The sequence below is a fragment of the Eupeodes corollae genome, chromosome 1 (genome assembly GCF_945859685.1).
Source record: "Eupeodes corollae chromosome 1, idEupCoro1.1, whole genome shotgun sequence".
NCBI classification, from domain to species: Eukaryota; Metazoa; Arthropoda; class Insecta; order Diptera; family Syrphidae; genus Eupeodes; species Eupeodes corollae.
In genome coordinates, this window is record NC_079147.1 from 243,697,881 (window position 1) to 243,713,006 (window position 15,126).

Below are 15,126 nucleotides of genomic sequence, written 5' to 3' on the forward strand. Positions count from 1 at the left end.
TCAAAATTGGTAACCCTTTCAAGGGCTGGCCACCAAAACAAGCTAAACCAAACATGAGTATTTAGTTTGGCCTTAAAATAGTAGTGTACCATTGTACATCCACAAAATGGTCTTAAGGCTTGGGCTCCATCTTTTACTAAATTTTCTACTGCAGATATGTAAAGCATTTTAATCTTTAAAATAAACTAATTTTACGAAATATGGCAAATGTTTACCCCATTCTTATTCTATGCTGAGAGAAATTAGGGCATTGTAAACAAGATTATGAATAAAAAAAATGTTGATCTATAACTTTAAGGTGATCCATCATACATTTGTGTTCTAACTTTTGTATATCACTTTTGTATTTTCCCCTAAGTAAAATATCTCAAAAACAGTTTTCTATATTCAACTTTCAAACTCTATATAAGTTTTATTGCCGACATTATTTTTAATTCTGCTCTTATTCACCTATTAAATTTCATCTTAAAGCTTCTTTTAACCTAATAATATGTGAAAAATCGAAAAATAATTAATCATATAAGTTTTTGCGTTTTCTTAAATAAGAGCAGACCGAATTGAGGCTCATTAATGATTTAATTTTTATCTTTCAAAAACAAATTCATATTTTTTTCAAATTGTATACTTTACTATTAAATTTTATGAAAAATTCAAACAAACACACTTTTTGATGTTTTTTCAGCACATTGAATTAACTTTCAACAGTTAACCCTGTCCTGAGTTATATTTATTCCATTCAAAAACAACATTTTTTTTTAATAAATCTTACAGTTCAGCTAAGTTTATAATAGCTAATAAAATTATTTCAGTCTAATACAGATATTTTTTTTTTCTTCATTTTTTCATTTTTTTTAACAATTATTTGTACTTAATAAGATATAACAACTTATTGTGACTTAACTTCTTTGTAATGTTTTTCATTGTCACTTTGATCCAATTTAATGGAATATTGACCAATTTGTGATCCAGAAATATCAGCTTGACCATTTGGATTGAAGATTGGACCTTCACCAATTTCTTCCATATCTTCCTTAACAATTCTGTAACCATTTTCATCGGCAACATAATGAACAGTACGACGGACATAACCATCACTGTACGAGTATGAGCCTTCTACTTTTGTTCCATCACGAGTTTCTGTCCTTTGGAGGGCTTGATCGTTGATATCATCATTGACAGATGAATCGAAGGAATAGTGAGCGCTTTCGTTTTGGATTTTTTCAATTTCAGCTTTCTCTTCAAGTTCAGAAGCACTGAGGTTGCGTTGGGGCTAAAAAAAAAATTAATTCAATTATTATTATGTATTTTAAATTTACGTTTCAACGATTAGTGATTGTTTAAAATCCCTCCCTGATCTATTTGATTGAAAATATTCCAATAAATTACAAATTCACTTATCTTAATTTTCTTTGTTCAATTATTTAACAGATTGAGTACATTTTTAATAAAAATTACTTAGTATTTCTAAGAAATAATAAATTATGATGTGCAATTATTATTAAGCTCTTGTAAATCTGAAGCAACTTTAAGTATGTGGTTAGTTTAATTTTTTAAACTGAAAACCCCCTCATTCAACTGCATCACTCTCGTTTGTACACATTTTTTATGAAAAAAGTCTTCAATAATGATAAAAACTTTATTCATGTAAAAAATGACTCAAAACAAATAAAGACGCATTATCAAGTCGGCTGCATCTGGCTTTTCTTAATGATCTTTTGTATATTAAATACAAAATTAAATAAACGCTTAACCTCTACTTTACTATTGTTGATGGCGCTAACGTCGTTTTTTTTGTCTGATAGAATCTCGTCTTCCGTCCATTGTAAACAAAAAATAGTAAATAATAGTTTATGACAGTTTATAGTTAAGTAAGAGAGTAAAATTATAAAAACTCGTTAACTCTTCATTCATATTCAGCATCTCTACAAAAATTATCATCATTCCAGGGACAAAAGAAAGTAAACGGCTGTCTAAACAGTCTATAACATAAAGTTGAAGAAATAAGACGTGTAAAGTACTATAGCGATCTTATAACAGTAAAATGGGTAAACTTTGTGAATAATAAACACATTTAAATAAAACTTTAACTGTGAATTACCTATTTCAGTGAAACTTATTGTTTGTTTGGTAATAGTTGCTTTATCCGTTGCTTTTACAAATGCAGCAGGTAAGTTTTCTCTTACTTTCATAAAATATAAAATAATGGATAAAAAACTAAACTCAAGTTGAAGAAATTTAACTGAAAACAGAGTATTTGACAATAAAATAGAGTTATTATCTGTAAAACATAAAAAAGCTTTTAAATTATTGACTTTTAAAATACAATTTTGTAATTTCTCAGCGCTGTTATCTTAAAGAGTGTAAAGTTGTACAATCGAAGTGAGTTTGCTGTTTTACATAGTGCCAGTGCTGTCTTATGTGCTTTAAGTTTTTTTTTTAAGTGTTCTTTTTAAATTTAACTTGTAAAACACTGAAATTAAACTTTCATAACAAAAAAAAAATAAGATTTTAACAATGTTTAAAGTGAAGATTATTATTATTTTAACATAGTTTCGAACATTCTTTTGAATTTAAGAACAAATCTTCACGAAAGTATCAAAAACTTTAAAACGTATTCAACAGCGCTGATGACAAAGTGAATAATTGTTACGTACAACTTTAAGTTGTAAAACTTTAAATTTTTAAAATAAATGTAATCGTGCCAATTATCCGATAAACAAGAATGTATTCGAAATCATTAATTATTATGGCACAAGTGTCCAACGTGACACTTGATTCATCGGATTTCATGATAATACAAATTTATTTAACTCAAACAAATTGTGTTATTTTAGAATGTCCATCATTTACTAAGGTTCAAAACTGTACTCCAAGATGTTTTCACGATACTGAATGTAGTCGCGTTGGTGGAAAATGTTGTCCAAATATTTGCAATACTAACTCATGTGCACAACCAAATGTTCTTAAAAATAATATTGGTTCGGGATCGAACAAGGACAAATGTAAAACAACCAAATCCATCAATAGTATTTAGTATTTAGTAACTATGTTCTTTTTTTTTTAACAGATTCTGGTGCCACTGGTGTCTATTGTGGAAATGTTAAATGTAATTCTTTTGAAAAATGTGGAATGGATAAAGCAACTAAAAGGCCAAAATGTGTCCGGTCTTAATTTTATTTTTATTTTTAAATAGAAACTTAAAAAACTTGTAAATAAATATTACGAATTATGTATTGTTTAAACAAAAATTGGGTTGTTGAATAAAGAATACACATTTCACGGTTAAAATTAAAATTTGTATTGAGAATTGAAAGTGATCAAAGAAATTCTTCTCTTGATTATATTTATATTTATTTGCTCTAATCTAATCTAATAATATTTCTATTAAAACAGACTTATAAAAGAATGCAGTCTCTTGTGAATGCAATCATTATAAACGTTTTCTTAAAGAAATAAACAAGTTTGCATTCTCACTCAAAGATTGAAACTTAAATTGTGGAATCACCAATCAGTTGACTTTAAAAAGATCGCTATCATTTTTGTAGAAAAATCTATTGAAGTGCCAGTCTGTAGGTGAATTCAAAAGAATTTAATATTTGAATTGAATTTATAAACGATTTCATTCGCAAGGGATTGAAATAAAAAAGATTGTATTCTTTTTGGCAAACCTGATTCATAGAAAGAGCATTTTAAAACTGAGGCCTTGTCTAGTGATTTGTCTTTATATTGAAACTTGGGCGTTTCTAGAAACTCGTTTAGTTTAAACTAGAACATTTTCTACATTTTTGATTTGAATATTTTTATAAAAATTCCTCTGTTTTACGAAATCGTACATGGATGTTATAATTCCAGGATCAATTTTAAGCTATTTTTGAATGTCGCTTCTCACCGTTTTAAGTGTTTGAGGCTTTAAGAAAAGTCGTTAATGATTTTCAATAATAAGTTAAAAAAGGATTGAAAATAGATTAGAAGCATCACGGAAACCTTTTAACTTATAAACTACCAAAAACCATTCAAAATTATTAAAAATTGATTGTTATGAATTGATGGCGCTTAAATCGAGTTCTTCAATTAGCTTATCTTAACTGAATCTCGTCCTCAATTATTGAAAAAAGAATAAAAGATCAACAAAGTCACCCAAGATTCGTTCGGTCGTCGTCGTTACCGTAAAGGTAGTGATTTCACATTTCTGGTTTTGGTTAACAGAGATTCATGGGCATAATAATAATTTAATCGTTAATGTACATTCATATTCAGCGTTTATGTACCTCTATATAATATAAAAATTACCAAACTACTTAAAGCAGTCAGTTTTATAAAGTTGATGAAAGAAGACGTGTTGAATCTTACACAATCGAAAATAAAATGGGTAAACTTTGAATATAACATTAATTTAAAAGAATTTAAAATAAATTATGTTTGAACGTTATTTTTTCTTTTCTTTTCATTTCTTTTGAAATAAAAATTATTTCAGTGAAACTTATTATTTGTTTGGCAGTAATTGCTGTATGCGTCGCTGTTGCAAGTGCAGCGGGAGGTAAGTTATGTAAAGTTTTGTTTAAGACTTTTCTAATGCGAACAACACGAATAAGTGAATAATTATTCAATTGAACAGAACAAGTTAATTAATATTTCTATTATTATTTTGTTGTTGTGGATAAATGCGTTGTTTGTGTTAATGTTAATAATTTATTATTTTAGAATGCCCATCGTATACTAAGGTCCAGAATTGCACTCCAAAGTGCTTGCAGGACAGTGAATGTAGCAGCATAGGTGGTAAATGCTGCCCGAATCTCTGCAACGGTCGTTCATGTGCCCAACCAAATGTTCTTTCAAATTCTGGCTCTGGGGCATCAGGCAAAGATAAATGTAAGTTTTGTTGAGACTATAAACAATTTTGAAATTGAACGAAAACTATTGAATTTTGTACAGATTCGTCCGGTGGTTCTGGATCCTATTGTGGCAATGTGAAATGTAGTTCATTTGAAAAATGTAATATGGATAAATCAACTCAACGTCCAAAGTGCGTTCGGGCCTAAAAATCTCTTGCCTTTTTTTAATTTTTGTATTAACTATTTTCGAACTATGTAATATGTAATTTTTATGTCACTTTTTCTTATTGCAATATATGATTGTCAAATATAGATAGATAAATGTTTATATTGATTTAAAAAAATATTTTTTTAATTTTTAGTTTAAATATTTAAATTTTCACTCACAGCAGCTAAAACGGCGCTCAAAGCGCAAAGAACGAATACGAAACGAAACATAATGGTTAAGAAAAAATTGTCTCCCGGACAATATTAAAATATAAGACGTTGTTCACGAATGGAGTAAACTTTGAACTGAGTACTGGACAAGACGGGACAGTTATTATATATACACGTGGTTGGTGGTGATGATACCAATACCGAGCACTCATCTTCAGTGCTTTTGCTTTTCTTTTGTCAGTAAATATTTCAGGTAGGTAGGTGGGAAATTTGGAAATATTCCTCGTACCACGGTGACGGTACCTCGGACCACACCATCAGTGCCGGTTATACCAGATTTTTAGCTATACTTTTGTTGTTATATTAATTATCTAATGAAATTTCGATCAACATTATTCAAAAGTTGATGTGTGATGTGTTATATGTTTTTTTTTTAATTTTTATTGGTGGAAGGAGATTTTTACTTTTGGATATCGAAGAGAATATTATCACACACTTGCTGGTTTTAATGTCAAAAACCAACAACAAATTAAAATTAAAGAAAAAAAACGAAAGTGGATACGAAATTGGCATAAGGTTTCGAGGTCATTGTAAATATCTCAGTGTGTCATTATGTAGTCGTACAGTGGGGCAGTATTCCCTTATAATTGGGCCCTAAAATACATATTTTTTGAAATTAAATTTACTACAATTTCAAATCATCGTCAAAGAGACCAATTATTCTTTTAAAGTTAATTTGAATAGAATGACCAAAGAACTACAACATAAGATTAGTTAGTTCCGGAGAAAATTGTAACTTCCCAAACAAAAAAAAAAAAGAATCCTTAATCCTTCTAGAAATTAACTATGTATAAGCAGTTCCAAGCGCAACGCAAGGAGCTTAATTTGAACTCAAAGGCATTCTTTGGATGTAAATTTTGACCTAAGCAACTACTTGGTTTTTCAAATGTTATACATTTCAAATTAGGAACCTTACTACACAAACCTCTACTTTCAGTTTACCGTGGCATTGTCTACAAAACACATCTTAGCCAAGATACGAGTCCAGCATGACTTGCCTTTTTTATTGTACAGAAATATTACTTATGTATGTTCCAATCTGACAAAAAACCCTTTTACATAAAACATATGACATGGAATTGGGTAGAAAATAAATAAATTATTAACCAATAAAATTCATCTTTCAGTGGAATAAAAAAACATGATTAGCTTTTATTTTGACATAAGTGGACTTGACTTGATACAAAGGGAGATCTTTTTTTCCAACTTTCCAGTCATCTTTCCAATAAAGTTGCCTCAATTGGAAGGCACATTTTTGGTAGGTTGGTATACGACATATACGAGTATTATCGTTGTTTGAACAAAATTAATTTTTTTTTCCGAAGGAAAAATTTTTTGGTTTTTCTTTAAATTAAAATTATATAATGAGCGTTATGCCAAAATTTTTCTTGTCCCATGAATAAAGTGGCGTTTTGAAGAACTTTCCGAAAATTTGCATAATATGTATGTATAAATTTTCATGACAAAAAACTGTCAGAAATTAATAACAAATTGACCGACAAGTTGTTACAAGCGGAGAATTATGTCAAAATGCTACCAAAATATTAATATGAAGTAAAAACTGATCAAACAAGTTTGTAAAATTCATAGAGGCATCACCTTTTTACATTTATGAAATATGTTTTTGGCTTTGAATAAAATGCAGGCCCACGTCACTGCTGTAAACATTTTTAATATTTGGTGTTTTTTAAAACGTGTAGTTCCAAGAACGTACATTTATGTATAAAACAGTAATTATTTAATGTTTTGACAAAGAATCTTACTGTATAATAAAGATAAAGGTTTACAAATATGTATGTTCTAAAAAGGATTTTCTGCGGAGATATCCAATTTTCGACAACTTTTTGAAGAAACTGAGCCGTATGTCAGTATTAACAAGACAAATATTCTTTTTCAAGGCGTAAATCGTCTCGGGCTAATCTGAGTAGAAAAGGGAACTTGCAAAACCCCAAAATATAATACAGCGATGTTAAATTGCACGTTCTTGTAGTCCACATCATCCAGAGGCCTACGATGTTTCCTGAAATAAATTGATTGGTTCTTTGCGCCGTGCAAACCGGACCATTTTTTTTTAGAAGTATGTCTATTCATTAAAAAATTCAAACCAAATTAAGCAAAAATCAGTTGACAGATGTCAAGATGACTAATTTAAAAAAAAGTGTTGCCAGATTTAAAACCAAACGTTTGAAAAAAGCATCAATTTTTCACTAAAAAGATATGTACGTCAACATTTTTCACATGACACTTTTAAATCATGGCCAATGATTTTGATTGATCTTTAAAAGAGGCTTTAGATAGAAAACGAAAAAAATACTGTGAAATGCAAGTATTCCTGAAAACATGTAATTTTTTAACCAAAACAAAAGTAAACATTATACATATGTACTTCTTTTGGATCAAGACTACATTTACTAAAATGACTTTTGACAAATGAAGACTTAAGAGCGGAAGTAACATTTTATTTGAGATAACATTGTTTTTGACGTAGGTATGTATTTAAATATGATTTTTCCTCTTCCTTTCCTTTCCTTTAGTTGGCGTTACAGCATTATGCTTCTGGGCCTTAAGTAATAACTTTCGACATCTTATTCGATCTCTAGCTTGCTGCCTTCAGTTTCGAATACCAAGTTGACGTGCGTGGGCCTCAACTTGATCACTCCACCGGAGATGAGGCCTGCCTCTGCTTCTTGTTCCCTCAGGCTTGGCGTTGAATACCTTACGGGCTGGAGCTTCGATGTTCATTCGCTCGACATGCCCTAGCCATCTTAAGCGTTGTACACGCAGTTTTTTGACCAGTGGCAAGTCGCTGTACAGCTCGTATAACTCCTGATTAAATGTTCTCCGCCAGATGTTACTTTGCCTGTCAACACAAACCGGACCATAGATCGTACGCAGAACCTTCCTCTCGAAGATACCAAGAGATCCTTCATCCGCCTGGGAGAGGGGACGGTGCACTTCGCGATAGGGCCTTATTCCTCAACTGCTTACTTAGGCCAAATAAACATCGATTAGCGAGGGTAATTCTACGTTTGATCTTCGCGCTGATGTCATTTGCAGAATTATTAACAGCAGTGCCCAGATAAACAAATTCGTTTACCACCTCGAATTTGTACACGTCAATTGTCACATTTTAAACAAGTCTACGGTGTGGATCGACTCTATTTGATAACAGTAAATACTTTGTTTTGTCCTCGTTAATGTAAAAGACCCATTTTCTTCGCTTCAGACTCGACATTAGAGAAAGCACCCGTCACTGCTCGTTTGGTTCTTCCCATAATGTCGATGTCATCTGCATATCCACGATGTTATGTGGGTTTTTGAAAGATGGTGCCACTTGTATTGGCGTTGGTGTTGCGCACCACTCTTTCAAGAACAATATTGAAGCAGCTACATGACAGCACATCGCCTTGTCGAAGTCCTCTGGTGGCTTCGAAGGTTTCGCTCGAGTCTCTTCCAATTTTGACGCAGCAACGAGCATTTTCCAGCGTCATCCTGATAAGTCGTATCAGTTTAGTAGGGATACCAAAACTCAATCTGGCACGGTATAGTTCGTTCCTGTCTACACTGTCATGTTTCGATGTTATATTCTTGGGTCTTTTCCAGGATTTGGCGTAGAGTGAAAAATGTGTCCTCTTAAGTTTAAATAAAACAAGACCTATGCCACTTTCGTTCTCAAGACCTAAAATGCTTATATTTTCTTTTTATAGATTCTGTAGTTATCAATGCTGATAGAATTTTAATCGTTCTACACAAATTTCCAAATTTCTTCTAGATTTTCTACAGGAAATAATGGGCAATTTTGTCACACATATGTTTTGAATTTTGGACACATGTTGATAGTGACAAATACTATAATGCCATTGATTGATTTGATTGATTGATTAAACATTTTATTTCTTAAAATACAAATAAATATAATAAGAAAGAAAAGAAATAAGTGAAAAAAATATTTTTATAAAAAATAGAAAAATTTTACATTTATTAATTAATAATTATGAAATAGTCCTCTGGCTGCTTTAAGATTTTGAATGTACTCAATAATAATTTCGCTAATACATTTTTGGAATTATTTACAAAAAGGTGCGTTCGAAAATTTACGGAAAATTTGAATTTTCCGTAATTGTGAAGTAAAATTTGGACATTCAATTATATAAATGAACATTTATTTTTTGTAAAATTTGAGCATGAGGTTATGTTTACATTGAACTTTTTTCGAAAGGATTTTTGTACGTCCCATACACATATTGTATCGGTTTTAAAAGACAAGATAGTAAGAACGACATTTTTTTTTGTTTAATAGGTGGAACAGAGATTAAAGGATGATTTGTTAGACGACATCATTTAACAATATTATTCCAAAAAATTATTGATTGAGCAAGTATCAAATTACTACAAATATAAAATAAAGGAATATTCCATTTTTTGTTACTTTGATATTTTGAAAATGATAACAAAACAGTTTATTTAAAACTATGCTAAGTAGGAGTTAATCCATCAAAATTAAAAAAAAAAAAACTATTAAATAAAAATGAATTAAGAAATCCTTAAAAAGTCTTTAAATTTTAAAATTTCGTTCAAACTCGGAAAAAAACCCACTGTATACGAAAATTCGATTGTACCCACGTTGCATGATCTAAAATAAAATACAAACCGGCTTTATTATCGATCATCACCTGTTGGGCGGTATTGTGAGTATTTCTTATGTAATTATTTAAATATTTGGGCGAGAAATGTATATAATTTTACATCTTGGTCATCAGTGGTTTGGTCTGGTCTTGAAGATATGCAGATGCAACACCATCATGCAGCCCTTTTATGACATACCTTGATAAAAGAAAACATGTTTTTTGGTTTTGGCAAAAAAAACTAAAATTGCGACCATTGAAAAGACCTACCATAATTTGTACGAAGGTATAAAAATGGGGGTATTAAAAAAAAGGTTGCATCGATTGGTAACAAAACAAAAACATAAAGGTTTTTATTATGAAACCATTGTATCCAATTGAATAGAGTTAATTAGTTTAAGATAGATTTTTATACTTGAGATTTGACAACTTGTTTTTTTTTTTAATAGTTATTATAATTTATATCACACACCTACGTTTATCATTCATAAACCAAAAACACGTATTTTTTAGTAGTTTTTTTATTTGTTGTTGCTTTGTTATAAATAATTTGGCATCTATCCCATTTGACATTTATCCTAGACACCATTCCAAATTTTAGACTAAAGTTATTTTCTTCTTTTTGTGGATTATGGTGTAGATTGTATGTAGAAAGGTTTTTGAGATTCCGGTGATATATTTTGTGATTAACATAAATTACAGTGAAACATCATCATGCATATCATTCATATAATTTCATTTCAAACTAAATTATGGCTCAGTAAAAGAAGGTTGACATTTTGAATCAGCAAAATGACATTTTTAACATACAAATTAATAATGAAAAATTTAAGGCACGTTGGGTAATTAATAGTAAATAAACGAAATTGTGTGTTGAATTTATGAGAAATGTAAATTTAATATCGTTTTAATTGACATCAAGAGCAAAATTGGCAGACTTCACTGTTGTTGTTGATAACTTTAGAGTAAGTGAGAACACATTTTATGTACATACATATATTAATTGCGACATAATGTGGTTTTAATACGTTTATTTTGTAAAATAACATTTAAATTTTTATAACTTTAAAGTCTCTCTCCTTTAGATTCTTCAATTTAGTTATGTAATGGATTGAGTGTAGATGTTAATTTTTAAATATTTCTTAGTGTCCTAATTTTCGGTTAAGTTTCAAAAAGAAATAGCAACAATTTGGATTGGTTTACTTAATAAAAGTTGACAGTAGGGAATTCCAAACTGTTTTGGTATCTCTGTTTAATGAGGTTTGGTAGTTTATTATTTAATAGCTGTTACCCGCAGCTTTACCCGAGTGGATATTCCAGAAGCAAGTATTTATGAGTTAGTTGATAAGCATCGTAATCAATAGAAATAAAGAGGAAGCAAAAGTAAAGTGATCAAGCTTTTTTAGGCTAACCCTCGCTACGTTTTGTGTTTGCCCTTACCAATTATTCATTTTCATTGCCAAACTAACTTTAATAAAAAATCGAAGCCTTCTGAATTTGAATGGTAAATCTGTAAGAATTATTGGGGTTCCAGTAATAATAACTTTCTCACCATTTCCAACGCAACGCTGGTTTAGTTATTACCACCAATAACGTTTCGCCCAAGTAACATAATCGAGGGGTATCTAAATTTCACATAAGCATAATCATCATCACATCCATTCAAATTAACATAAGCATTACTGGAAAAAATAATTTCCATTGCTGCTTATGTGAGGGAAAGCTTAAGTGAGTTAAGAAACTCTACTGGGTATCCTCTTTTTCTGAATCCATGACAAATATTCCCTTTTATCTCCTGCGACTTCATCCAACATGTTTGAAATTATTTTTAAAACAACATCGTTTCTAGAATCGCTATTTGACAGAAAAGTTGATTGTCATGTATGTTGTTTTATAAATCATTGTAAGCACTTGCAATAAGTTCAGGATTACTCTGTACTTTGTAACAAAATTCTGGAAGCACTGAAGTTCTGGAAAATTACAGAAGAATCTCGTTTTTGAACTCGTCATAAAAGACGTTAACATTCTACTAATAACCTGCTTATAAGCTGGTTTATGATCGGGATATTCTACCGTCGATCACATATTTGTACTCCGCTCGATTGCTGACTCATTTCTATCCATAAGTAAGAAACTATTTGCATTTTTAATTGATTTCAAAGCTGTTTTCGAAACCGTGGATCGTAATGCCCTGTCTTACAAGCTATTACAGGTAGGAATGTTTATTAAGTTCGATACAGTACTGCAAATCGGGTGCAAGGGAGCAATGGTACCATAACGGTGAAAGAGTAGAGTTGATGAAAGAGTACAAATATCTAAGAGTCTGCTTTACTAAGAACTTGAGCATGAAAAAACATCTCATTGACAAACTTGTTAAGGCGAAAAAAGCTATAAATGTAGCGTGGAAGCAATGTTTTAAATTATAAGAAAATCATGCCACCAGTAAATTCAGGGTCTTCGAAGCTGTATCGGAATCAGTTATGTTTTATACGGTGCAAGCTTGGGGAGATCAGAAATATGAACAAGTGGAAAAACTGCTCAGATTTTCATACAACGGACTTTCCACCTTTCATCAAGTACACCAAACTACATGATCATGCTGGATACGAGTTTATCGCCTTTATTTACAGAAAAAAACTTAAGTTGCAGGTCGATTTCATCCTCAAAGCTCTGGATATGCCAAGTTATCGTCTCCCAAAGAAAGTAGTTCTACAAACAATCCAATCCCGAAGTGGATTTCGTCCATTCAGCGGCTAAGAGTCTCCTCCTTAATTTGAACTACATTCCTCACCGTGACTACTTACCGATTTTATGCAACATGTGCAACTTGAAAGAGTGCGAGGATGTATTTAATTTTGTTGGACGATGTGCGATATTGACTGAAATAAGAAGAGTTATCCTAGGCAGTGAATGTATGTCACAAAGTTATATGCACATTGAAAAACAACACTTAAATATGGGGATCAAATTTTAAATGAAGCGTTTTAATCTTAAACTGCACTTTCTTTTTTTACATTTATATAAAGCTATACTTTCAGTTGTCCTGATCCTGTTTATGTCAATCTTTTATCTGTTAAAATTATTGTTCTACTATTAAGAGAAAAATGGTCATAAAAAATCTTCCTTTAGTTTCTCTTATCCCTTGGCATAGGTTTTTAACCATCTTTTTCCTATATTTAATAAGAAATTAGGTAGGGAGGTAGTCTGTGTTAGTTATTAGTTATTATTGTTATTATAGTGTTATAAAAAAAGAGTATATTGAAAATCCAGTTATAAGTGTTTCCAGCTGATCTGTTTGAATAAGATATTTGACCGCTGTAAAACACTCTCCATTCTCGTAAATACCTTCACACAAAATATCATGACATAACATTGCTTCGTTACGAAATGAAGGACAGACAAACTAACAAACAAAATGAGTTTCCCATTTAAAATATTAGTATATTTTAATCACATTAAACGCCAGAGCAAGTCTTTCTAATTCATAGAACACTTCACCTATTTTACGATGTTTATTGATAAAGCTCATTATTGGTGAAATGGCGAAGAAAACCTTCAAGCCATTAACGAATCACTATTACATCCATCGAAATCGACTGTTTGACAGTCTGGCATTGGGGCATCGTCTGTTTATATTTTGTTCGAAATGAAGAATTATTCAACAAGACTGCTTAATCACCTAAATATTTTTATGTTACTCGTATGTTAACTTTTTTTTAACTAGTGCTTATTTCGTGAATGGTAACACTTATCCCATGTCTGATTTTATAAATTATTAGTTTTATCCTTCCGCTGAACGAATATGGTTGTGTATACGCTTGAACAACGCTTAGAGAAGATGCCGGTTTTGTCAAAAAAATCATCTTTTCAGATTAAGCTCATTTTGATATTGATATTGTATTTAAACAAGCAAAATTGTCACATTTGGGGCACGCATATATTGAAAGCCGATACACCCAAAACGAGTCACTGCTTCGTGCCGATTTTGGTCCAGAGGCATAACAGTCAATGGCGATCGTTATCGAGCCTGTTGAACTAATTTTTCTTCAAAAATTTGAAGAGGAGGCTATTGGCAACATTTTGTTTCAACGGGACGGCACTACGTGCCACACAGCTGAAGCTACAATCGATGTTTTAAAGCATTTTCGAAAAAAAGTTATTTGGTGGACCCTATATAATCAATTTGATTTCATATTTATTTAAAGAACGACTTAATGCATCACGAAGACTTTCGGCGAGAATATTTAAAGTCATTATAGTATCTCAAAAAATCAGCAAATCTTGAAAAACTGAAATACATACGTCCAGAATTATTAAAAAATGGAGTGAAAAATTAGATTGATCGAAATAATGTCAGAAATCATATTTAAGAAATAAATGTCGTGAAATTTTCTACCAAATTAGAATATTCAAAATTCATTTCAACAATTTCAAAAGCAGCTCAACGAATTTTGCTTGATTAGCAACAAAGAAGAGATTATTTTGATTGTGTGTAAATTTTTTTTTGTAAAAATAATAAAAACTGAATATTTATGAAAATATTTTGTTCTGTTTTAAATGTTGGAATCTACTGAACATCAAAATTCTGGTGTTTTAAATTTATAATTACAATATACCTTCACAATGAATGTTTTCATTATTATTTTAAAATACTTACTACATAAATACACATATCAATACATATTTTGACTTTTTCTGAGAATCAACAAACAAAAATAACATCCTCTTAACCCAACTTCATAATAAATTGTTTTTTCTGCGAAGGATAGTGGTCATAATTCCCACTTAAAAAGGTGTTGAACTTTTTTCTCTGATTGGCTTATTTCATACTTAACACCAAAAGCTATATGAGTCAAACAAAAACATAAACATGTGTAACTCAAAAGAAAATCAGAGCTGGATTTATCATACTCAATTTTTTTAAATATACTTAACTTAATAGGAGGGCCAGTTTTGGAGTCCGGTGATTGTGCTTGCTAAATATATTTTGTAACTATTCTTTTCTATTTTCTATTTGCACTTTAGACAATTGCGCAAAGTTTTTAAAAAGTTCTGGTTTAAGTTTAAATTGTTCGTAATTTAAAAAGTCTGGTTTAAATGACAGCCAACTTTTGTAAAACAAGCTTAAATCAAACAGAACGAAGAACGAAACAAAAATAAAAACAGAAATCAAATTCTCCACATCCGGCAACAATGACAAAGTGATAATATCCCAAAGGAAAAAAAAATGT

The 15,126-nt window shown here is 30.6% G+C and overlaps 3 protein-coding genes across 3 annotated transcripts; 2 read left to right on the forward strand and 1 right to left on the reverse strand.

The window, feature by feature from the left end:
- Positions 1-664: 664 nt before the first annotated feature.
- On the reverse strand, positions 665-5,380 carry LOC129940722 (cuticle protein 7). Its single transcript, XM_056049161.1, has 2 exons — positions 5,220-5,380; positions 665-1,270 (listed from the first exon to the last, which is right to left on the reverse strand). The coding sequence occupies exons 1-2, from the start codon at positions 5,268-5,270 to the stop codon at positions 887-889; spliced, it is 435 nt and encodes a 144-aa protein (XP_055905136.1). The 5' UTR covers positions 5,271-5,380; the 3' UTR covers positions 665-886.
- LOC129940724 (uncharacterized) lies at positions 1,929-3,297 on the forward strand. The gene is made up of 4 exons (XM_056049163.1): positions 1,929-2,045; positions 2,108-2,167; positions 2,835-3,002; positions 3,068-3,297. The coding sequence occupies exons 1-4, from the start codon at positions 2,042-2,044 to the stop codon at positions 3,169-3,171; spliced, it is 336 nt and encodes a 111-aa protein (XP_055905138.1). The 5' UTR covers positions 1,929-2,041; the 3' UTR covers positions 3,172-3,297.
- Positions 4,227-5,101, forward strand: LOC129940723 (zonadhesin). Its single transcript, XM_056049162.1, has 4 exons — positions 4,227-4,369; positions 4,475-4,537; positions 4,702-4,869; positions 4,933-5,101. The coding sequence occupies exons 1-4, from the start codon at positions 4,366-4,368 to the stop codon at positions 5,037-5,039; spliced, it is 342 nt and encodes a 113-aa protein (XP_055905137.1). The 5' UTR covers positions 4,227-4,365; the 3' UTR covers positions 5,040-5,101.
- Positions 5,381-15,126: the final 9,746 nt, after the last annotated feature.